Below are 25,342 nucleotides of genomic sequence, written 5' to 3' on the forward strand. Positions count from 1 at the left end.
TACCTCTGCATAAGACTGAACATGTACTGAATCTTTTATCGAGGTTACTAATGTACTGTGTACCTAAAAACAATATTTTGTAAGGTTGGCATCGTTGGTTTTTTTTGTGTACAAATAATGATGCTCTTATGATGGTCAACTATTATTGTAATAATCAAAACCAAGATTTGGACCCCATTTGCCAACTTGCTTTTTTTCCATGGTGCTCTCACATGCTGCTTTCTAGGTGTCTCCACGTCACCAGTTCTCAATAAATTGAAGAAAGGTATAATAATATATAGTGTGTTTGATGAGTGGACAAACACATTAACGCGTCACCAATTGTTGATAATGTCTGCCAATATTTATTGATCTCAGGCAATGTATCTGTCATTCGAATTTAACCACATTTGATCTTGTGCTACTCTTTTTGCTCCATTTCCTTCCACCCTCAACCAACTACTTCTTACTAGATAACATGCATCTACCCTCTACAGTTTTTTAGTCATTCATATACAGATCAGAAGAAAAATTTGTCATTGATTCAGCTTATTTTAACAAAAATAAGTTCTTTTCTGTCAACTTTATTGAAAAGCTTAGAGGGATTATTTCTTATAAATATCTAAACATGCACTTCATATTCATCCCAAAAAAAGTATATGAAAATTGTAGTGCAATGCAAATCATAAAATCCATTGTTACTTTGTTGCTGTTTAGTACTCCAACCCTGGAAAAGAAGAGATAGTTATACCTTCTACCAATACCCTCAAAAGCAAAGGGAAGCATATATTTAAATACTGGTATGTGTACTATACATATCAAAATAGCAGCAACAAAGACCTACGAAAAGACTTACAAAAAACTAAATGCAGATTTCAGCATTGCTCAGGACCTTGTTCAGCATTGCTATGTACCCTTACTTTGTTGTATTTAATACCCTCATAAGTATTAGGGTGCATACATACATATTTAATGTGAAATTAAAGAAAAACTTAATTAATATAAAATAAAATTATAGTATTTCAATTTTGAATACCAAAGGTATATTATAATTTTTAATAAAGTATTCTTATAAAAGTCTAATTAATATCTCACAAAGGAGAATTTTAATTAAATTTATAGAATATTTAAGTTTTGACTATGATACTCTTTGTTTTTCTTGGTGTTCTCTTTAATATAAAAAAGGATTACAATTAAATTAACGAGACGAAAGGTCTCAATGAAAATAGAAAAATTCAACTAATTTTTTTATAAAAAAAAATAATTTAATGATTAAAATTTTTTAAAACTACATTCAATTTTTTAAAAGTTTACAAAAATAAAGTTTATAAGTAAATTATTATTACTGTATATTAGAAAAAGTGTTATATATTTCTTTTACAAAACTTATATTTAAATAATATAAAGTGTTACATAATTTTTTAGTATAACTTTCGTTTTTCTGGCAAAGTCTGTAACACGTGTAACATTCAATTTGCATAAAAAAATTAACATAGCGAGTATCTTTTATTTCTAACGTATCAAGTAATTTTATTATTAAACTTTAAAATAATTAATATTATATATTAAAAATTTAATTTATTTTTATTGTGATTAAAATAGTTTTATTTGACTAAATTGAAGGATTCTATTAAAAATTAATTTATTGGAAATGTTAAAATATTAAAACAAAATGATATTCATGATTATATTAATAATTAAGGCAATTTTTTAATAATAAACTTTGAAGACTTTATAGTTATTATTGTTGAAAACGCATATCCTAATTTTAGATAATACAAAAAAAAGGTTTTTTTTTTTTCTTTAGAGCTAATTTTGTTTTTTTTTTCTTTAGAGCTAATTTGATTAAAGTATTACTATCTATCAAAATGATGAACATGTTCAATTGTCGATTTTAAGTATTTAATCAAGAAATTTCTCTGACTGCAAGTTAATATTGAATATTTAAATTTGTAAGTAACCATTTTCAACCATTAGAAAGTATTTAATCGTACTTACCTAGATTAATTGATATAAACATGCTCTATTGTACATAAAAAATTCTAGAATAAAAAAAATCATGGTTTTGAAAAAATTTCAAAAAGAATTTTTAAAACTATAATAGATATGCGTAAGTTACTTTACTTATTTCCAGAGATATATCTCTACTATTTTATTATTTATTCATATATTTTAATCATCAAATAGTTAAGTGAACTACTTTTGTGTTGTATTATATATCTTCTAGTCACAAAATTTAATTGAACTTCATTTACTCATCAGTTTAGTAATTAATTTGAAACAACATCATATAAGGATATGTATTAATTATTATATTTAATGTTTTGAAATATTCTAATTAAGTTATGATATATACTCATATATTATTGACCAAGAAAGGATATGTATTATTCGGAAAAAAAAATGTTGCTGAGTTCTAATATACATTTAATTTAGAGTAAATTATGAAAGAAAAGTTGAAGAAAAATATTTTCATTTAACATTGAAAATGATACAAACATATATATTATTTATTCTTAATCAACTGTATAATAATTATAACTATTAATTTTTAATATTTAATTAGCATTGTTATTGTCATGTTTTTAAATAATTTTTTTTCTAATCAAATTTTATATTATAAATATGTATAGCACCGGGTACTTGCTGTATTTATATAAGAAAAAGACATAATAATTAATAATTATGCTCATGAAATTATTATTTATGCATGGATTTATTTAAATCACATCCTTCATGACTCATTCTTGTTATCATATTATAATACTTCTATTTTTAGATTTAATTTTCTTTTTTATTTGATTTTCTATTATAATATTTTTATTTATTTCATATAATATCTAAATTAGTATCTATTATTGATAAGTAGTTTTTAAATTGATACCTAATTAGTTATCAAGATTTTAGCTACCAATTATTTAAATTTTAAAACTGGTAGTTAAAACCTAGGTAGCTAATTCGATACTAATTTATAAATTATTTATCAATAATAGAAAGTAATTTATTTATCAAAAAATTTCTTAGTGTCTAAAATAGTATTTAATTTAGTTAATATAACAACTAATTATTATTTTTTTCTAAAATTATTTTTTATTTAATAATTTTTTTTAGTGATTTTTTATAAAATTTATGTAAATTTTTCTTAATAATATAAATATTAATAATATTTACTAATAATATATGTTCAATAATCTCAAATTCTGAAGTTTTCTTTTTTTTATATATACTTTTTTTTTTGTCAAAGTTTGGTATATTTGTAACTTATCCCCAATCATTCTAATTTTCTTAATAGTATAATAGACTAACTTTGTTCTCGCAGGTTTTCATTTACTTACCCTAACTCAAAATAAAGGAGTCTTACACTTGCAAAAAAAAAATATTTGCAACAATTAAAGTATTATGTATGAAAAACATTGATAATATTGCATTTGAAGGATTTACACTTAACATTGCAATGATATAATTATATTTACAACAATTAATCACAGATGCATACTCTCCTGGTATCTCCTTTTCATCTAAAACACTCATTTTTTTCTTTTCAGAATCTAATACAAACATGTCATGATAGGTAAATTAATATAATTAAAGATAAAGATATAGTTAAAGTTAATCCAATATCAAGTTTCACATTATTAAGAGACCAAAACTCAAAATATTGAAGATTAACTTACCCATGAGTACATATGTTTTTAGGGACCATACCAATTTATGGCAGAGAGGTTCTAATTATTAAAAGTTGACTAAGGTTTTTTTTATTCTAATATGAAGGTATATAAAAAAGTGGAAATCACATATGTAGTGAAGTTAACAAAATTAAGATGAAAGTCAAACCTGACTTTGACAAACTTGTAATTTTAAGGACACAAATTAACTTTAATGAAATTTGATAATCAATAAATTATGATTAAGAGATTGCTTTGTTAAACATGGACCAGACCAAAATAGTAGGAAAAATATGTAAAAAATACAAATAATTTAACTATTGAAAATAAATTATTACATTATATATTTGTCTATTATGCAAAACTAATACTAATGCAAGATGATATATTCATGATATATGAATCATGAAATGACACATCCAAATTAATTGATCATACCACCTCATTTAACGCATGAAAATAGACAAGATGAATAATATGTCTCTTCTTTATTGTATTTTAATAACTCATTTTACATCATGGATTTGACACTTTATGAAATCGAGTTTATTTCTGGTGGTCAAATTTATCTAGTGAAAGGTCTTTACAAAATTTGAATGTTTATATGACATGTAATAAAACAAAATTATTAAATAAAAACTAATTTTAAAAAAAATTATTAAATAAAAATTAATTTTAGAAAAAAAATAATTAATTATTATAGTAATTAAATTAAAAATTATTTTAAAGATAAAAAAATTATTAATTTTTAAATTAATTTTTATTATTAATAAATAATTTTTAAATATACCAATGTTTTAAATATTAATTTTTTAATATTAGTATCTAATTAGCTACCAATGTTTTAACTATCAATTATTTAGATTCTAAATTTGGTAGATTCTAATTTTTGTAGCTATTTAATATTAATTTAAAAATTATTTATTAATAGAAACTAATTTAAAAATTAATAATTTTTTTAATTTTTAAAATAATTTTTAATTTAATCAATGTAAAAATTAATTTTTTTTATTTTTAAAATTAATTTCTATTAAATAATTTTTTATTTATTGCAGAGCTGTGGTACAACAACTAGATGGTAATAATGAACCATAAGTAGTAAATGAAGATAAAGATGATGGTAGAAGAGTACAAGAACCCCCACAAAAAATAACATGCTTAGTTAAAAATTGGATGAAATTCAAAATATACAAGAATTGCATTTTCCAATAAAAATGACTCCCAAGAAGAAGGCCCAGTGGTGCACATTAGAAAAATAAATATGACTATTAACAAACAACAAAGGTTATTTGAAAAAAATACTATAAACTAAATAAATCACCTTTTTTTAACTAAAACTATTCACTTAAGAAAAGGTATGGGTTTCATTCACTTGAACCTAAGACTGAACATAACATAAGGCAAATAACATTTGTAATGTTACTCCAAGTCTTATAAGGTCTCAGCCTCTCGGTGGTCTCGGCCAAGCCTTCCTAGGTCTCGGCCTCTCGGCCAAGTCTTCTAAGGTCTCGGCCTCTCGGCCATACCGGTACACTTGCCCCCCAGGCTCAAGGGCAGATGTGTTAGATATGTTCGATGAGTCTTTAATGATGGGTGTCGGTCGGTTTCCATTGATCGTGCGGCTATTCCATTTCTCGAGGTGTGACGTGACCCTAGGTGTGATCAAATAAGTTGGATTTGGGCAGTCGGCCTTTTAATTGTGATTTTAATCGAACAAGAACGGGCGATCGGCCATTTAGTTGTGATCTTTAATCGAACAACTAAGGATAGGTGGCCAGCTTACTTGCGATGTTAATCGAGCAAGTGTAGCGGGCGGCCGTCCATTACTTGCGATGATAGTCGAGCAAGAGGGCCGTCGGTCAGCCAATGCTTGCGATGTTAATAAGCAAGTTTGGTTGGCGACCGGCCGACACTTGCGATGTTAATCGAGCAAATTTGGTGAGCGCTCGGCCGGCACTTGCGATGTTAATCAAGCAAGCGGGGGTTCGGCCAGTACTTGCGATGTTAATCAAGCAAGCGGGCGTTCGGCCAGTACTTGCGATGTTAATCGAGCAAGTTTGGTTGGCAATCGGCCGGCACTTGCGATGTTAATCGAGCAAGCGGGCGTCGATAAAGAGCTCAACATTTGAAAATCAAGTCCAGCTCTACAAATAATCTAATCACTCCAAATCCAGAGCTGAGAAAATCAAATGTAAAACTATTCGAAGTAGACAAAAAGGTTAAATATGCATAACATTGAAGTAGCCTAACACAGAAGAATACAACAATCTCAGATATATATACTGATAATTCACCACTGTAGTACTCACTCATGCCTTTCAATCATAGCACACTTGAATATTAACTGAGTAGTATGTAACGGCTGGGGTGTTTGAAAATTCATCATGATGACAATGTAAGCACAAGAAGTACTCCAAGAACATGGGACACCCACTTTCCTTGTAAGTTGATTTTCACAGTGCCGGAGTTGTCGTTCGTGGAATTAATATCAGATGATTCTGAGGAATCTGGAGACACTGGCTTCTCCTTATCCGCTTTAGGAGCCTTTGCAGAAGGTTCTGGTGCCAAAGATGGTCCCTTTGCTGGTGCCTTCGCCACTGCAAAGAAGTCCATAGGAAGAAGCACCTTCCCCACCTTGTAAATAGCGAGATGTTTATCTGTGTATACAATGCCTGTGATGGTGGTGTTAACCTCACCCGTTGAGATGTTCACACTCCCTCCGTAACTTATCACATTCAGTTCCACCTTTCCAGGTTTAGCCCCTGCAAGTGTTCTCACTGGGTTGGTTAGAGTATCGAAGTTGGAGCTAGACACATAGTCAGAAAGAACATGGAACTGTAAGAGCTCCAGCTTTTGGCTGTCAGAAAGAGAGTTGAGGAAGCCTGCTTTCAGTTCAGAGAAGGAACTGTCATCAGGTGCAAGAATGGTGATGCCACCGGATTTAGTAGTGAGGAGCTGTGCATTGAGTTGGTTGATCAATTGGGTGGTTTTCATGAGGCGGATTAGGATGTTGAATGACTTGGCCTGCCTCAGGATTCCAACAATGTCAACAGCTGCAGTGTCAGGGGTGGAATCACTTGGTGACTGTGGCAGTGAGGGAACCAATGGTTGTTTAGGAGCCTCAGTTGGTGGGGTAGGGGTAGGTTGTGGTGGTTTGAGAGGGGCAGAAGTTGGAGATAATTGGCCTAAAGTGGTGGTGGAGTACAAGAATGAAAGTAGCAGTGCTAGTGAGAAGGACAAACCAAATTGCTTTTTCACCATTTTGGTCTTGTTAGATGATAATGGTGTAGAAGATATTGGAAAGGAATGCAAATGGTAGGATTTGTGTATGCAATGTGCACTTGATGCATTGATGGTATGGTGGAGGAGATGGTTTTTATATAGCATGTCTGAGAGTGGGAGACAATGAAAGGTAGGTGAGAGGTTTTGTTTGAAAATCTTGAAATGTGATTTGTGATCATACAATGAGTTAATAGCTGGCAAAGGAGATTTGAGGTGTTGCATCAGTGAAGATGTATGGATGTAAGTTACAAACTAAACTGTTAAAGGGTTACTTCATCAGATGCTTAACCTGCTGCATTTTTGTTTTTTCTTTTCTTAGTAATGAGATGGGAAGGTTAACAATGTGTATAAACTGTTATTGCTAAGAACATTCTTGATCAGGTAATTAAGCTATATAAAGAGGACATTTTAATCTCACCGGTGTATATTTTTCTTATGAAATTTATCAGAATAGTACAACTTTGAAAAAAATATATAAAATAATGTCCTCTTATATTATAATATCAATTTTGTGAAGTTAAAATAAATTTTCATATTATTTAAAGTTTATTATTTTTTAAGATAATATTAGAGTTATTTAAAGTTTATCATATTTAAATTTATTAAGCTCGGTTGCTCATTACTCTAAAAAAAATGTTAGAAATATCACATCAAGATATAAAAAATTATAATAAATAGGTAAACACAAACCTAAATAAAAGTTCAATATACAAATGTCTAATCGTTATGAAAGTACACAAGGAGCATGGAATTATAAAATATTTCCCTTTAATTAAAAATAGCACATTAACTTTTATGGATTTGCTCATCAAGTTAACAAGTATATAGAACGAGAAAGTAAAGGTACATTCACCATTAATCATTAAAATACTTTATAAATTTAACTAAGAACCAAAATAGTAAATATACTTGACTTTCTCACTTCATAAACATTCCTTCAGAGTAGTCAACTCCAATTTTCATACAAAGAAAAGACAGTATTACAAAATTGATTGCGCCTTAAACAACTATCCATTCATGAAAGGCAGTGAATAATACAAGATCCCAAACACTCCTAAATAATGATAGCCTCTAATTGCAACTAGTAATTCAATTGAAAATGTATCTCCTCCCAATTCAGGCACTCATGAGGTGAACTCGTTTGAGGAACACTTGTTGGCTGGCCAATAATCTCCACTGGAAAATAACTGTAACTGCATAACATAAAAACTGGACACTATGGATGCAATAAAGATAAGATGCAACAATTGTTAGAACCTATAGGGCCGTAGACATCACAATGCAATGGCTGATCACCTCCTTGTCTATGATCGTTTCTTTTGTTTCTTTTGTTTCTTATATTGTTCATATAGCTGCAGCGATAGTGCAGTCCTGTCCAGCTCCTTTCTCAACCTTTCATTCTCCTTGATGTCATGATGAACCATAAAATGGGAAATAAGTTTCCTCTGCAACTCATTGTCATCAAATGAACTCATTACAGTAGTAGAACCAATGGAAGGTGATGTAGCAGGGCCATTTGTTCGTTTCCGCTTGTTATTTAATTTTATACTGCCACTTTGCTGTGTGAAACATAATTCCTGGTCCAGAGACATTTCCTTATAAGCTAGCTGAGGAGAGGTCTTGGATAAAAGGACCTGGTTATGTGCAGTACTCATACTTGAAATGCCCGAGGCCAGCGTTGATATAGCTGGATGATAATGGCTGGACAAAAGATTGAGTTCCCAAAGTACTGAGGCAAGGGCACCACTTAAATTGGGGTCTGTGGAATATGGTAGATATTTCTGCACACCAAAGTGGGAGAGACAGTCCATAAAAACACAAGAAAATGGTCCACAACAGAATATCTTGTCATCAAATTCACACGTTTTGCATTTTTTCCATAGACTGACTTCGACATTAATATTCACACATATAAAGGAATAGCTTCAGGAAGATGCAGGCTACTACTTACGAAGCATTCTCCACCTTTCCCATTTCCCTTTTAGTTTATACTAGGCTGTTGTTTTTTCATTATCATTTATCTCTATACAAAAGGTCTTATGCTTGGTATGTAAGGATTTTGCACTAATGCATAACTTTGTTGTATTATCACATTATTAGCCGATGCACAATCCACAAAAGAAATGATAGAGCACTTTACAATAATAGATCTTTTTAGTGTCACCTCTAGCCTCTTGTTTTGGCACACCCAGTTTAATTTCTTTTATTGTGACTGCTTGTAATAAATAAAGCAAAGAATCTGCACTTAATGCAAACAAATAATACACGAAAGATGCTTACAGGAATTGTGCCAGAAACAGAGCCCCCTCCAATGTCATTTTCCAACAAATTTCTGCACTTAACATTCTTCTGAAGGAGATTCTTTACGGTGACCAAGGCTGAAATGGGGGATTCAAAGGAAAACTAAATTTAAGTATGTCTCTCTTTTCATTTTAATTTCTATTTCCTGTGTTTTATTACAGAAGGTAGTGTTGCATACAAAATGGAAGGTTGATATAAGAATGCTAAAACATACCAGCCATGGAATCTGCTGATCCAACACACAGTGATATTGTTGCTAATCTTTTTATAAATGCAGCAGTCTTTTGCATGTCATGTTGCTTATCATCGCACAACATTATCTTCAAAGCTTCTGCTAAAACCTCTCCTTGATCTCTGTTTCATAAACAAAACACAAATTAACTGGAACAAGTTAAAAAAAATAAAAACAAACTGAGAAATTTGCTAATAAGGTGCATTTCCCTGTACAACATTAAAGTTGAAACAAGGAAAAATTAAAAAAAACAAAAATTTAATAGTACTTTATGTTTCCATGCTTCCATTTAATGCCATATATATACATGTGTATGTATGTGCACGCTATGGAACAAAATCAATTTTCGGACAACAGAACTAACTGATTCTAAAAGCACAAGATGTTAGGTGAAGGCCCGGTAATCATTTTTATCCCCATTTCTCTAATATATTCACCCATGACAAGGCCCCGGAGCTTTAGGTGTCAACATGTTTTTGGTTACAATATGTTTTTTCATGTGTCCATATATGCAAGCAAACTCTACATTGGGACAAATTAAATATTTAATTAGAAAAGTGAGAGCAGAAAAGTCTGAATTCCTACTTATTCTAAAACCTTAAGAGACCCACAGGATGTATTGCATCTCTAACAATACAATTTGTTCTTATAGTCACTAAATTTATATGCATACCTATGCATGTAAACTAGCATCTAAGACAACATACAAAAACAAGTACATCAATATCCACAAAAATTACCTATCCTGCAAGTCTGGTAGATTTTCAGCAACAGAAAATACTGGTCATAAGGAAAAACAAATTGAAAAGAAAAAGTAAATTGTATTTTAATACAAACCTTCCAGGATTGTATTCAAGTACAAGATTGTAAAGGTGGATAAAGAAATCCTGTAAATCAACATTTAAGGCATCAAGATTGTTCCGCATCACTTTAAAAGCAACTATGCAACATTGGAGACGTTCCGATACGGTCAAACATTTAGAACACTTGTCAGAAGTGTTGCCTGAGTAGCTACTTCCAGAAGCAAGTGCTTTCAGATGGTTCATTAAATCACCCATGAAATCAAGGTCAATAAGATGTGAAAATTTTGCCAGTCCTTTCAGACATGGAGCAAGCAAAGGGAGAGGTTCCACAGCAGTAGATAATGCCCCGGCATTTGCTTCAGGCCTGAGCAAGAATTATCATCCATCATGACAGAAAGTGATTAATTCTCATTCAAAAGCTACTTAGTATTCAAAACAAATAAAAAACTTAAGCAAGAAATATTAATAAAGAAAAATATAATCAATCAATAAATAAATAAAATATCTAATTCAATGGAGAACAGGGTTTATAAAATAAACCATAGAAAACTAATATTTCCTATGCATATATAGTAATACTTGTTATATAAAAACACACCTGACACGTATGGACTGCATTGTATGCTTCAAAATGCGAAAGTATGTCTCAAAGACAACTGAGAGTGTTGCAGTTTGCATCTGTCTCCTCTCCATAACATCTGGGGCAAAGGATGCAGCCTTGTAATCGGCTTCAACCTACAGAAGGCATAACTATAATATCATCTGAACAAAAAACCATAAGTGACTTTTATGGGGAAAAGTAATAACCTCCTCTCTTGTTTTGGAAATCGATTCTTGCCTACTTCTCTTTCTATCATTTTCCACCAACTGATTTGATGCCTCCATGTTTTTCCTTTTCTTACTATTCTTGTTTTTTAATTTCTGATCCTCTTCTTTCTTTTCATACTTCAAGAGATCCTCATTAAATGAAAGAGACAAGAAAACCTGGAAAGCCATTGCAACGAAGATACATTACTAAATAACTCTGTTAAACATTCCACGCAAATAAAATAAAATAAGTTTCACTAAAACAGGAACAGAACAAAACACAAGTTGTTGGTGCCTTTTTAAAAGAACTGTTTTAAATTAGAACATGTCTAAAATATTTATCATAAGTATTCAAGTTCTCTGCAGGAAAAGACTTAAAAAAAAACTACTTTAAACAAGCAGGCCCTTGATGATGTCACCACACAAAGTAAAGTAGAAATTTATTGGAAAAAGAAACAGAAAATTGACAAAATCTAGACTTCAAGAAAAAGATACAAATATCAGAGGAGCAGGGTTGTACATCAACAGAATCTGGGTGAAATTGGCAATTATGAGCTTTAACATGATCAGCAATCAATCGAACAGCCTCCAGGGTAACTTCACCCCCATGTTTCCCTTCATTTGTAAAGAGTGATTTAATTGTTGAACAACAAAGCTTCCTGTAAAATGAAAAAGGAAATTTCAAACAGATACATAGTAGTAACTGGTAAGTATCATGAAATAAAAATAAATAAATCACTATCCATATGCAAGAAGAAAGTAACTCATAACTTACAAGGTATTGTCTTACTAAAAGATTCAAGGGTCAATGTGACATGTGCACATTAAAGAGGGGCAAAACAGACCTTGGATAGGTCATCTGCAGGGAGACACATGGCTGCTGATCCAACAAAATGAGGGAAGGAGAAAAAGTGCAAGGCCCAAAATAACTAATTCTAAGCTGAAGGATTTCAAATGGTCTCAACACTATTATATAAAATTTGGTTATACATAGCGGAATTCTGATCTCTCTCTGGGACAATTCTATTCTCATATAGTATTTTCTATCTCTGTACTGCTACTATGAGGTAGCCTTCCTCATTGTAATTCATATCCATCTTAAGTAATAATATTCATTAGTACTGTTATAATATTCATTAGTACTGTTATATTGGTAATGTTAGTCAATGTTAAAAATATAAGCCATGTAAACAAAACTTTGTCTTTCCACCACTTAATAAACTGAAATTAGAATCATGCCTGACTTTCAGAACCCAGCTTCCACAGAAAAGTGAATGATGCCACAACTTACAATTATAAAATGAAATATTACTAATGAAACTTGGCAACAAGTTTCTGAGGCAAAGTTCATTACGACTACACACCTGAAGCATGTATTATTTTTAAACAATAGTCGTTTAAATGGAAAAAGACGATGATGTTACAAATTGCTAAGCCCTCAAAATCCAACTTCAAGAATATCGATATTCACATTCTACAATTCTTTTTTTACGAGGTATGCTTTCCAAAACATGGTAAAATATTTTGTATACTCTCCACTCCAACACTAGCTAAATGACAAGAAAACAATAGGCATACATTATTCCCCTCATAAATGATTTAAAGGAACATCCATAAAGAAAAGTTTTTTTTCTGTACATTTATAAATTCGAATGGCTAGTATATTATAAAAACTTTTATGCATACACTATAACTATACAAGGCAGTCAAGCACTTTTAGTTTTAATCCCATAAGAACCCCATTACCATAAACATTTTTCTTATGTCTCCAATGACAGCATACATACCCACAAAAATTCCGGAGAAAGCTTATTATAATGAAAAATGGTGAACAGAAAATATACACCAGAACCTTATAGCGTCATTAGTAGAGCTTATGTTTCTGACAGTAGCATCCAACAAACTTTCCCGGTAGTTGAAATGGGGATTAGCATCAAGCAAAGAACAAATACAACGAACCGCTACATGCTGAAATAGAGGCTTATTCTCTAAGGCCATCAATCTTTGCAAGTACACCTAACAACATGACAAAAGTAAAAAATAACACATCTTAGTCCCACAAATATTGAAAAAGTTAGTATTTTATAAGAATTTCAAATAACACATCTTACCTGATTGCTTTCAGCAGAAAGAATGGAATTTTTATCTGCTTGGAGAAACCTTCCAACTAAATCACAATCTCGAAGCACATGATCAATGATGGCATTAGATTTGCTCTCCAGACATGATGATATGATGCTTTCAATAGGCATTGATAGGGCATATTACACTCACCAAAATTGGGTGCAAATGGATGACACAGTGGCAAAGAAATAAGAAGATAAGTAAATGAGAAACATGTGATTCTACTTAAGCAGAAACAACAGAGTTTAAGTTAAAAATTTATTAGCATAATCACCACTAATGAACAAAACCCTATGAAACCCATCACACCTCACACCATTCTGTTACACTTAAACAGACCAAACATGTTAACAGCTACAACCAACACCTAGAAAACATCAATAACAACTATCTAGTAGAACTACTACCGGACCTCATGCTGGACCAGGGGAACTTAGCATGATCGGCACTCTCGTGGCGGCGGCCGAAACGTCCATTCTGTTGGGCCCTGAAGGGCTGTTGGGCCTCCTTCCTGTCATCGAGCCAGTGAGTACTGGCATGGGTCTCTTCCTCGACGACGCTGGACTTGGTTTGCTTGTTGAGCCTCTTCTTATCCTCCTCGATGATTCGGATCGGGTAGAGATCGGGCGAAATGGAGAGCGGGTTCTTGAGAGTGACATAGGCTTTTTTGTAATCGGGTTTGGCGATCAACACCCCGCCCCGTTTCTTCTTCTTACCCTCCATGTTCAGCGTCTGAACCTTCTCCACCTCGAACCCGTAGAGGGATTCGAGAACGCGCTTGATCTCGATCTTTGAAGCCGAAGGAATCGTCTTCAGCGCAATTTCATGGATGTTGGTGAACGTTTTCGGCATCAAAAGCTTTATGGGTAGGTTTGCGAACTGCACCACCCTTCCTCGCACTCTGCTTCCCATGCTCGCTCTCAACGTCTCTCACCACACCACCTGCGCAAAACTTTCCCCTCTTCTCTTTTGCCCTCAAATCAAATACTATTTTTCTGGCCGAAACCCAATTTTCACATTGGGCCTGATTTGTTCTTTCCAGACCCGCTAATTACTTCCTGCACATCATTTCACTCAATTAACTTTTGAATTTCCAATATTACCCTTTATTTCAGAATTAAAAATATGAAATTAGAAAATATATTATGGAAAAGGAGATCTGGAATATATTTTTTTAGAAAAAAAATTCAAAAAAAAATTCGAAAATAAGAAACTTATTCTATAACACAAAACATACATTTTTTAAAAACAAAATCCAAAAACATTATATAAAAGAGATTTCAGAATTCGTGTTCTGAAAACTTAAATCCAAAAATCCAAAATACATTTTGAGTTTAACTTTCCATGCCTATATAAAAACTAAATAGGATATTTTGATGATTTTGCGTGAATGATGAAGTGTAGATCTAAATTTATTTGGTGCAAGAAGCAATTGACTCCCAAGAAGAAGGCCCAGTGGTGCACATTAGAAAAATAAATATGACTATTAACAAACAACAAAGGTTATTTGAAAAAAATACTATAAACTAAATAAATCACCTTTTTTTAACTAAAACTATTCACTTAAGAAAAGGTATGGGTTTCATTCACTTGAACCTAAGACTGAACATAACATAAGGCAAATAACATTTGTAATGTTACTCCAAGTCTTATAAGGTCTCGGCCTCTCGGTGGTCTCGGCCAAGCCTTCCTAGGTCTCGGCCTCTCGGCCAAGTCTTCTAAGGTCTCGGCCTCTCGGCCATACCGGTACACTTGCCCCCCAGGCTCAAGGGCAGATGTGTTAGATATGTTCGATGAGTCTTTAATGATGGGTGTCGGTCGGTTTCCATTGATCGTGCGGCTATTCCATTTCTCGAGGTGTGACGTGACCCTAGGTGTGATCAAATAAGTTGGATTTGGGCAGTCGGCCTTTTAATTGTGATTTTAATCGAACAAGAACGGGCGATCGGCCATTTAGTTGTGATCTTTAATCGAACAACTAAGGATAGGTGGCCAGCTTACTTGCGATGTTAATCGAGCAAGTGTAGCGGGCGGCCGTCCATTACTTGCGATGATAGTCGAGCAAGAGGGCCGTCGGTCAGCCAATGCTTGCGATGTTAATGAGCAAGGTTGGTTGGCGACCGGCCGACACTTGCGATGTTAATCGAGCAAATTTGGTGAGCGCTCGGCCGGCACTTGCGAAGTTAATCGAGCAAGCGGGCAGTCGTCCGGCCAATACTTGCGATGTTAATCAAGCAAGCGGGGGTTCGGCCAGTACTTGCGATGTTAATCAAGCAAGCGGGCGTTCGGCCAGTACTTGCGATGTTAATCGAGCAAGTTTGGTTGGCGATCGGCCGGCACTTGCGATGTTAATCGAGCAAGCGGGCGTCGATAAAGAGCTCAACATTTGAAAATCAAGTCCAGCTCTACAAATAATCTAATCACTCCAAATCCAGAGCTGAGAAAATCAAATGTAAAACTATTCGAAGTAGACAAAAAGGTTAAATAAAGTCTTAAGAGTTGTTCTAGCCAAAGGTGTAAGGTACCCTTAAGCTAGAGCACTTCTAGTATATTTCAATGTAAAGGTATTTTCTTCTGTTCTGGTATTAAGGTTGCTCTTAGAAAGTAGCTATAGGTATTTTTTTCGTGTCCCCTTAATGATCTGTTAAATGCTATAAGTGTGGGAATGGTTTAAGTCTACATCCCCTTTTTTCGGATAGTGCTACATAGCATGCCAGGCAGTATGGCACACCCAAGGTTCGTGCCCCAAATTACCATTGTGTATGGAGGATCCTGCTATAAGCGACACTGCTTTTGGGGACAGTTACTGCTACCAGGTCTCAAACAAATGCTGACTTGGATAATATCGAGACTGTGAACCTCCATTTCACATTTTCAGGTAACCCTCGAGAACCTATCAGACCACGGACCAAATCATGGCAGGAAAATACTAAGCATTCGACATAGAGTGATGCATAACTTACCGAACAACCCAAGAATCTAAGTAAAATTTTTGAAATAACGAAATAAAAATAATTCATGGATTTTTAAAATCAAAAGTATAGAGAAAAAGTCTAATTTCAGTAGACCATCCTCGACAAGTAGACAATCTGCTAAAATAGAACAGATTTTTGAGAAAATTCATATCCTTAACAAAGATTGGAGACAAAAGACTAGATCTTGTAAAAAAAAAACTACTTTCATCAGCTTCAGTCCATGAATCAGAAGATCGATAGGGAATCCACACAATCTTATAACTCTTCCTCAACCACTCATTCAGAGGATGATCACATTCATATGTTTGCTGGTCAGTAAGAATATATCCACTGGGTTAATTAGTTATGGTTTTGTGATCAACAACAGAACTATCTTATTTTTCAGCTCAGACACACCTAACTGTAGACAGCAGAGGATTAATATTAGAAGATTAATTAGGCTAGAAAGAATACCTTCACAAGTTGCATCTTTAGAAATACTTTAGGGTTTAGGGTTTAGAGAGAGAGAGAGAGTTGTATAATTAATAAAATCAGAATTGTTTTTATTACTTATATCCCAATATGTACAGGGAGTTACTTAAGAAATACTTTAATATTGCGAGAAATGAGAATAGACTATTACGTTTTGTAGATGCAAAGGAGAAGAAATTGAATGTGTAATAAACCAAGACCTGTCTCTTCAAACATGAGTCAGATCAAACACGTATTCTGCAACAAGAAGATTCATGGAGGCCGCCAAATAAAAAACTAACTCTAACCAACAAAAAGCAACGGGGTGTCGGCAAGTTCAGACCAGCTAAAGCATTTACCACATTACATCCGCAACAACATTATAAACATTACAATTGTAGAGAGAAAACAATTCTATCTGTAATATGATAAAGGAAAGCATGGAAAACTTACTGGATCAAAGTTTTCCCTCAAGATGGCCCTACTTGGTTATTGGTTCCTCATTTCAGCAATCAATCCCAACAGTTCAGTTCGTTCCTTCAATGCCCTCAGCGCACCAATAAATCCCTAGCATGACCTACATTTTAGAGAACTTTCTTGGGCAAAAGCAGCAAGAACTAGAACTACTTTTGTATCCCAGTTATACTTCCCTATCAAATCAAGCAAATTTATGATCCTTGAGTTAATATAACCTTCACCAGAGCATTTCAGAGTTAATAACATACGTGTAAGCGTAAATTGAACGCACTAACATTGCCTAAACAAGGAACATGAAGAAGCACCTTGCATATATCATTCTTCTGAAAGGAAGTGGAATATAAATTAGAAGTCACCTGAAACAGGCCAGTAGATTCATAATCCGAAAACTTCAATAAATGTGATGTCATCTACGCCAAACTCAGTTAATAGAAGTCACCTTGCATATATCATTCTTCTGAAAGGAAGTGGAATATAAATTAGAAGTCACCTGAAACAGGCCAGTAGATTCATAATCCGAAAACTTCAATAAATGTGATGTCATCTACGCCAAACTCAGTTAATAGAATTCCTCCTTTAGTTTAAATGTTCAAATTTGTTTCGCCTGGCTATCTAGATTTTACGAGTTCACGAAGTTATTCCGGTTGATTTTACAGCTTTTAACAACTAAATATTGTTTACTCCATTTTCAATCACTTCATGAAACTTTTGACAAATAGCACAGATATGAGGGGTTTTGGAAGGATAGAGAAGAGGGTATTATGAAGCTACACATGAAAAATACTATATGTATTTTGGTGTGGATTTGGACAACCCAATTCAAAGCTGTCCAGCTTCCATTCAGCCTTCAGAGATAACAAGATTCCTACAGATAAACTATATCACTGTATCAACTTTATTAAAATCAATGTTCAGTTGAAAATGGAGAAAACACAGCAACTGCAACCAGTAAGAGTTTAGGGTTTAGGGGACTTGATGCATCAAATAAGACAGGCCCTCTGAGCATATTTGCTTAAAAATACTGTAGCATGAATCTGAGACATTGTTGAGATCTGAGTAGTGATGTGTGGAAGGACAGCTTTAACTCCGTTTACCTCTGCATAAGACTGAACATGTACTGAATCTTTTATCGAGGTACTAATGTACTGTGTACCTAAAAACAATATTTTGTAAGGTTGGCATCGTTGGTTTTTTTGTGTACAAATAATGATGCTCTTATGATGGTCAACTATTATTGTAATAATCAAAACCAAGATTTGGACCCCATTTGCCAACTTGCTTTTTTTCCATGGTGCTCTCACATGCTGCTTTCTAGGTGTCTCCACGTCACCAGTTCTCAATAAATTGAAGAAAGGTATAATAATATATAGTGTGTTTGATGAGTGGACAAACACATTAACGCGTCACCAATTGTTGATAATGTCTGCCAATATTTATGATCTCAGGCAATGTATCTGTCATTCGAATTTAACCACATTTGATCTTGTGCTACTCTTTTTGCTCCATTTCCTTCCACCCTCAACCAACTACTTCTTACTAGATAACATGCATCTACCCTCTACAGTTTTTTAGTCATTCATATACAGATCAGAAGAAAAATTTGTCATTGATTCAGCTTATTTTAACAAAAATAAGTTCTTTTCTGTCAACTTTATTGAAAAGCTTAGAGGATTATTTCTTATAAATATCTAAACATGCACTTCATATTCATCCCAAAAAAAGTATATGAAAATTGTAGTGCAATGCAAATCATAAATCCATTGTTACTTTGTTGCTGTTAGTACTCCAACCCTGGAAAAGAAGAGATATTATACCTTCTACCAATACCCTCAAAAGCAAAGGAAGCATATATTTAAATACTGGTATGTGTACTATACATATCAAAATAGCCAGCAACAAAGACCTACGAAAAGACTTACAAAAAACTAAATGCAGATTTCAGCATTGCTCAGGACTTGTTCAGCATTGCTATGTACCCTTACTTTGTTGTATTTAATACCCTCATAAGTATTAGGGTGCATACATACATATTTAATGTGAAATTAAAGAAAAACTTAATTAATATAAAATAAATTATAGTATTTCAATTTTGAATACCAAAGGTATATTATAATTTTTAATAAATATTCTTATAAAGTCTAATTAATATCTCACAAAGGAGAATTTTAATTAAATTTATAGAATATTTAAGTTTTGACTATGATACTCTTTGTTTTTCTTGGTGTTCTCTTTAATATAAAAAAGGATTACAATTAAATTAACGAGACGAAAGGTCTCAATGAAAATAGAAAAATTCAACTAATTTTTTTATAAAAAAAAATAATTTAATGATTAAAATTTTTTAAAACTACATTCAATTTTTTAAAAGTTTACAAAAAATAAAGTTTATAAGTAAATTATTATTACTGTATATTAGAAAAAGTGTTATATATTTCTTTTACAAACTTATATTTAATAATATAAAGTGTTACATAATTTTTTAGTATAACTTTCGTTTTTCTGGCAAAGTCTGTAACACGTGTAACATTCAATTTGCATAAAAAAATTAACATAGCGAGTATCTTTTATTTCTAACGTATCAAGTAATTTTATTATTAAACTTTAAAATAATTAATATATATATTAAAAATTTAATTTATTTTTATTGTGATTAAAATAGTTTTATTTGACTAAATTGAAGGATTCTATTAAAAATTAATTTATTGGAAATGTTAAATATTAAAACAAAATGATATTCATGATTATATTAATAATTAAGGCAATTTTTTAATAATAAACTTTGAAGACTTTATAGTTATTATTGTTGAAAACGCATATCCTAATTTTAGATAATACAAAAAAAATTTTTTTTTTTTCTTTAGAGCTAATTTTGTTTTTTTTTTCTTTAGAGCTAATTTGATTAAAGTATTACTATCTATCAAAATGATGAACATGTTCAATTGTCGATTTTAAGTATTTAATCAAGAAATTTCTCTGACTGCAAGTTAATATTGAATATTTAAATTTGTAAGTAACCATTTTCAACCATTAGAAAGTATTTAATCGTACTTACCTAGATTAATTGATATAAACATGCTCTATTGTACATAAAAAATTCTAGAATAAAAAAATCATGGTTTTGAAAAAATTTCAAAAAGAATTTTTAAAACTATAATAGATATGCGTAAGTTACTTTACTTATTTCCAGAGATATATCTCTACTATTTTATTATTTATTCATATATTTTAATCATCAAATAGTTAAGTGAACTACTTTTGTGTTGTATTATATATCTTCTAGTCACAAAATTTAATTGAACTTCATTTACTCATCAGTTTAGTAATTAATTTGAAACAACATCATATAAGGATATGTATTAATTATTATATTTAATGTTTTGAAATATTCTAATTAAGTTATGATATATACTCATATATTATTGACCAAGAAAGGATATGTATTATTCGGAAAAAAAAATGTTGCTGAGTTCTAATATACATTTAATTTAGAGTAAATTATGAAAGAAAAGTTGAAGAAAAATATTTTCATTTAACATTGAAAATGATACAAACATATATATTATTTATTCTTAATCAACTGTATAATAATTATAACTATTAATTTTTAATATTTAATTAGCATTGTTATTGTCATGTTTTTAAATAATTTTTTTTCTAATCAAATTTTATATTATAAATATGTATAGCACCGGGTACTTGCTGTATTTATATAAGAAAAAGACATAATAATTAATAATTATGCTCATGAAATTATTATTTATGCATGGATTTATTTAAATCACATCCTTCATGACTCATTCTTGTTATCATATTATAATACTTCTATTTTTAGATTTAATTTTCTTTTTTATTTGATTTTCTTATAATATTTTTATTTATTTCATATAATATCTAAATTAGTATCTATTATTGATAAGTAGTTTTTAAATTGATACCTAATTAGTTATCAGATTTTAGATATCAATTATTTAAATTTATAAATTGGTAGCTAAAACTTAGGTAGTCAAATTCGATACCAATTTATAAATTATTTATCAATAATAAATAATTTATTTATCAAAAATGTTTTAGTTTAAAATAGTATTTAATTAGTTAATATAACAATTTTTTTTTTCTAAAATTGATTTTTATTTAATAATTTTTTTTAGTGATTTTTTAATAAAATTTATGTAAATTTTCTTAACAATATAAATATTAATAATATTTACTAATAATGTATGTTCAATAATCTCAAATTCTGAAGTTTTTTTTTTATATATACTTTTTTTTTGTCAAAGTTTGGTATATTTGTAACTTATCCCCAATCATTCTAATTTTCTGAATAGTATAATAGACTAACTTTGTTTCACAAGTTTTCATTTACTTACCCTAACTCAAAATAAAGGAGTCTTACACTTGCACACAAAAAAAATATTTGCAACAATTAAAGTATTATGTATGAAAAACTTTGATATATTGCATTTGAAGGATTTACACTTAACATTGCAATGATATAATTATTTTACAACGATTAATCACAGATGCATACTCTCCTGGTATCTCCTTTTCATCTAAAACACTCATTTTTTTTTCTTTTCAGAATCTAATACAAACATGTCATGACAGGTAAATTAATATAATTAAAGATAAACATATAGTTAAAGTTAATCCAATATCAAGGTTCACATTATTAAATAATATAGACAAAACTCAAAATATTGAAGATTAACTTACCCATGAGTACATATGTTTTTAGGGACCATACCAATTTATGGCAGAGAGGTTCTAATTATTAAAAGTTGACTAAGGTTTTTTTTTATTCTAATTTGAAGGTATATCAAAAAGTGGAAATCACATATGTAGTGAAGTTAACAAAATTAAGATGAAAGTCAAACCTGACTTTGACAAACTTGTAATTTTAAGGACACAAATTAACTTTAATGAAATTTAATAATCAATAAACTATGATTGAGATTGCTTTGTTAAACATGGACCAGACAAAATTGTAGGAAAAATATGTAAAAAATACAAATAATTTAACTATTGAAAATAAATTATTACATTATATATATATATTATGCAAAACTAAACTAATGCATGATGATATATTCATGATATATGAATCATGAAATGACACATCCAAATTAATTGATCATACCACCTCATTTAACGCATGAAAATAGACAAGATGAATAATATGTCTCTTCTTTATTGTATTTTAATAACTCATTTTACATCATGGATTTGACACTTTATGAAATCGAGTTTATTTCTGGTGGTCAAATTTATCTAGTGAAAGGTCTTTACAAAATTTGAATGTTTATATGACATGTAATAAAAAAAAATTATTAAATAAAAACTAATTTTAAAAAAAATTATTAAATAAAAATTAATTTTAGAAAAAAAATAATTAATTATTATAGTAATTAAATTAAAAATTATTTTAAAGATAAAAAATTATTAATTTTTAAATTAATTTTTATTATTAATAAATAATTTTTAAATATACCAATGTTTTAAATATTAATTTTTAATATTAGTATCTAATTAGCTACCAATGTTTTAACTATCAATTATTTAGATTCTAAATTTGGTAGATTCTAATTTTTGTAGCTATTTAATATTAATTTAAAAATTATTTATTAATAGAAACTAATTTAAAAATTAATAATTTTTTTTAATTTTTAAAATAATTTTAATTTAATCAATGTAAAAATTAATTTTTTTTATTTTTAAAATTAATTTCTATTAAATAATTTTTATTTATTGCAGAGCTGTGGTACAACAACTAGATGGTAATAATGAACCATAAGTAGTAAATGAAGATAAAGATGATGGTAGAAGAGTACAAGAACCCCCACAAGAAAAAATAACATGCTTAGTTAAAAATTGGATGAAATTCAAAATATACAAGAATTGCATTTTCCAATAAAAATGACTCCCAAGAAGAAGGCCCAGTGGTGCACATTAGAAAAATAAATATGACTATTAACAAACAACAAAGGTTATTTTGAAAAAAATACTATAAACTAAATAAATCACCTTTTTTTAACTAAAACTATTCACTTAAGAAAAGGTATGGGTTTCATTCACTTGAACCTAAGACTGAACATAACATAAGGCAAATAACATTTGTAATGTTACTCCAAGTCTTATAAGGTCTCAGCCTCTCGGTGGTCTCGGCCAAGCCTTCCTAGGTCTCGGCCTCTCGGCCAAGTCTTCTAAGGTCTCGGCCTCTCGGCCATACCGGTAACTTGCCCCCCAGGCTCAAGGCAGATGTGTTAGATATGTTCGATGAGTCTTTAATGATGGTGTCGGTCGGTTTCCATTGATCGTGCGGCTATTCCATTTCTCGAGGTGTGACGTGACCCTAGGTGTGATCAAATAAGTTGGATTTGGGCAGTCGGCCTTTTAATTGTGATTTTAATCGAACAAGAACGGGCGATCGGCCATTTAGTTGTGATCTTTAATCGAACAACTAAGGATAGGTGGCCAGCTTACTTGCGATGTTAATCGAGCAAGTGTAGCGGGCGGCCGTCCATTACTTGCGATGATAGTCGAGCAAGAGGGCCGTCGGTCAGCCAATGCTTGCGATGTTAATAAGCAAGTTGGTTGGCGACCGGCCGACACTTGCGATGTTAATCGAGCAAATTTGGTGAGCGCTCGGCCGGCACTTGCGATGTTAATCAAGCAAGCGGGGGTTCGGCCAGTACTTGCGATGTTAATCAAGCAAGCGGGCGTTCGGCCAGTACTTGCGATGTTAATCGAGCAAGTTTGGTTGGCAATCGGCCGGCACTTGCGATGTTAATCGAGCAAGCGGGCGTCGATAAAGAGCTCAACATTTGAAAATCAAGTCCAGCTCTACAAATAATCTAATCACTCCAAATCCAGAGCTGAGAAAATCAAATGTAAAACTATTCGAAGTAGACAAAAAGGTTAAATATGCATAACATTGAAGTAGCCTAACACAGAAGAATACAACAATCTCAGATATATATACTGATAATTCACCACTGTAGTACTCACTCATGCCTTTCAATCATAAGCACACTTGAATATTAACTGAGTAGTATGTAACGGCTGGGGTGTTTGAAAATTCATCATGATGACAATGTAAGCACAAGAAGTACTCCAAGAACATGGGACACCCCTTTCCTTGTAAGTTGATTTTCACAGTGCCGGAGTGTCGTCGTGAATTAATATCAGATGATTCTGAGGAATCTGGAGACACTGGCTTCTCCTTATCCGCTTTAGGAGCCTTTGCAGAAGGTTCTGGTGCCAAAGATGGTCCCTTTGCTGGTGCCTTCGCCACTGCAAAGAAGTCCATAGGAAGAAGCACCTCCCCACCTTGTAAATAGCGAGATGTTATCTGTGTATACAATGCCTGTGATGGTGGTGTTAACCTCACCCGTTGAGATGTTCACACTCCCTCCGTAACTTATCACATTCAGTTCCACCTTTCCAGGTTTAGCCCCTGCAATGTGTTCTCACTGGGTTGGTTAGAGTATCGAAGTTGGAGCTAGACACATAGTCAGAAAGAACATGGAACTGTAAGAGCTCCAGCTTTTGGCTGTCAGAAAGAGAGTTGAGGAAGCCTGCTTTCAGTTCAGAGAAGGAACTGTCATCAGGTGCAAGAATGGTGATGCCACCGGATTTAGTAGTGAGGAGCTGTGCATTGAGTTGGTTGATCAATTGGGTGTTTTCATGAGGCGGATTAGGATGTTGAATGACTTGGCCTGCCTCAGGATTCCAACAATGTCAACAGCTGCAGTGTCAGGGGTGGAATCACTTGGTGACTGTGGCAGTGAGGGAACCAATGGTTGTTTAGGAGCCTCAGTTGGTGGTAGGGTAGGTTGTGGTGGTTTGAGAGGGGCAGAAGTTGGAGATAATTGGCCTAAAGTGGTGGTGGAGTACAAGAATGAAAGTAGCAGTGCTAGTGAGAAGGACAAACCAAATTGCTTTTTCACCATTTTGGTCTTGTTAGATGATAATGGTGTAGAAGATATTGGAAAGGAATGCAAATGGTAGGATTTGTGTATGCAATGTGCACTTGATGCATTGATGGTATGGTGGAGAGATGGTTTTTATATAGCATGTCTGAGAGTGGGAGACAATGAAAGGTAGGTGAGAGGTTTGTTTGAAAATCTTGAAATGTGATTTGTGATCATACAATGAGTTAATAGCTGGCAAAGGAGATTTGAGGTGTTGCATCAGTGAAGATGTATGGATGTAAGTTACAAACTAAACTGTTAAAAGGTTACTTCATCA

At 31.9% G+C, this 25,342-nt stretch overlaps 3 protein-coding genes and 1 pseudogene across 3 annotated transcripts; all 4 read right to left on the reverse strand.

Moving 5' to 3' along the window:
- Nucleotides 1-5,851: 5,851 nt before the first annotated feature.
- LOC137817560 (fasciclin-like arabinogalactan protein 12) lies at nt 5,852-7,128 on the reverse strand. The gene has a single exon (XM_068620844.1). The coding sequence runs from the start codon at nt 7,029-7,031 to the stop codon at nt 6,027-6,029; it is 1,005 nt and encodes a 334-aa protein (XP_068476945.1). The 5' UTR covers nt 7,032-7,128; the 3' UTR covers nt 5,852-6,026.
- Nucleotides 7,129-7,781: 653 nt separating this feature from the next.
- LOC137817561 (nucleolar complex-associated protein 3-like) lies at nt 7,782-17,240 on the reverse strand. Its single transcript, XM_068620845.1, has 10 exons — nt 17,072-17,240; nt 13,181-14,251; nt 12,922-13,085; nt 11,590-11,728; nt 11,070-11,246; nt 10,861-10,997; nt 10,297-10,626; nt 9,442-9,581; nt 9,207-9,304; nt 7,782-8,707 (listed from the first exon to the last, which is right to left on the reverse strand). The coding sequence occupies exons 2-10, from the start codon at nt 13,319-13,321 to the stop codon at nt 8,231-8,233; spliced, it is 1,803 nt and encodes a 600-aa protein (XP_068476946.1). The 5' UTR covers nt 13,322-14,251; nt 17,072-17,240; the 3' UTR covers nt 7,782-8,230.
- LOC137817555 (uncharacterized) lies at nt 13,581-14,105 on the reverse strand. Its single transcript, XM_068620841.1, has one exon. The coding sequence runs from the start codon at nt 14,103-14,105 to the stop codon at nt 13,581-13,583; it is 525 nt and encodes a 174-aa protein (XP_068476942.1).
- Nucleotides 17,241-24,125: 6,885 nt separating the features above from the next.
- LOC137817562 (fasciclin-like arabinogalactan protein 12) lies at nt 24,126-25,132 on the reverse strand (annotated as a pseudogene).
- Between the last annotated feature and the right edge of the window lie 210 nt (nt 25,133-25,342).

This window comes from Phaseolus vulgaris, unplaced genomic scaffold (assembly GCF_000499845.2).
Source record: "Phaseolus vulgaris cultivar G19833 unplaced genomic scaffold, P. vulgaris v2.0 scaffold_138, whole genome shotgun sequence".
NCBI lineage: Eukaryota > Viridiplantae > Streptophyta > Magnoliopsida > Fabales > Fabaceae > Phaseolus > Phaseolus vulgaris.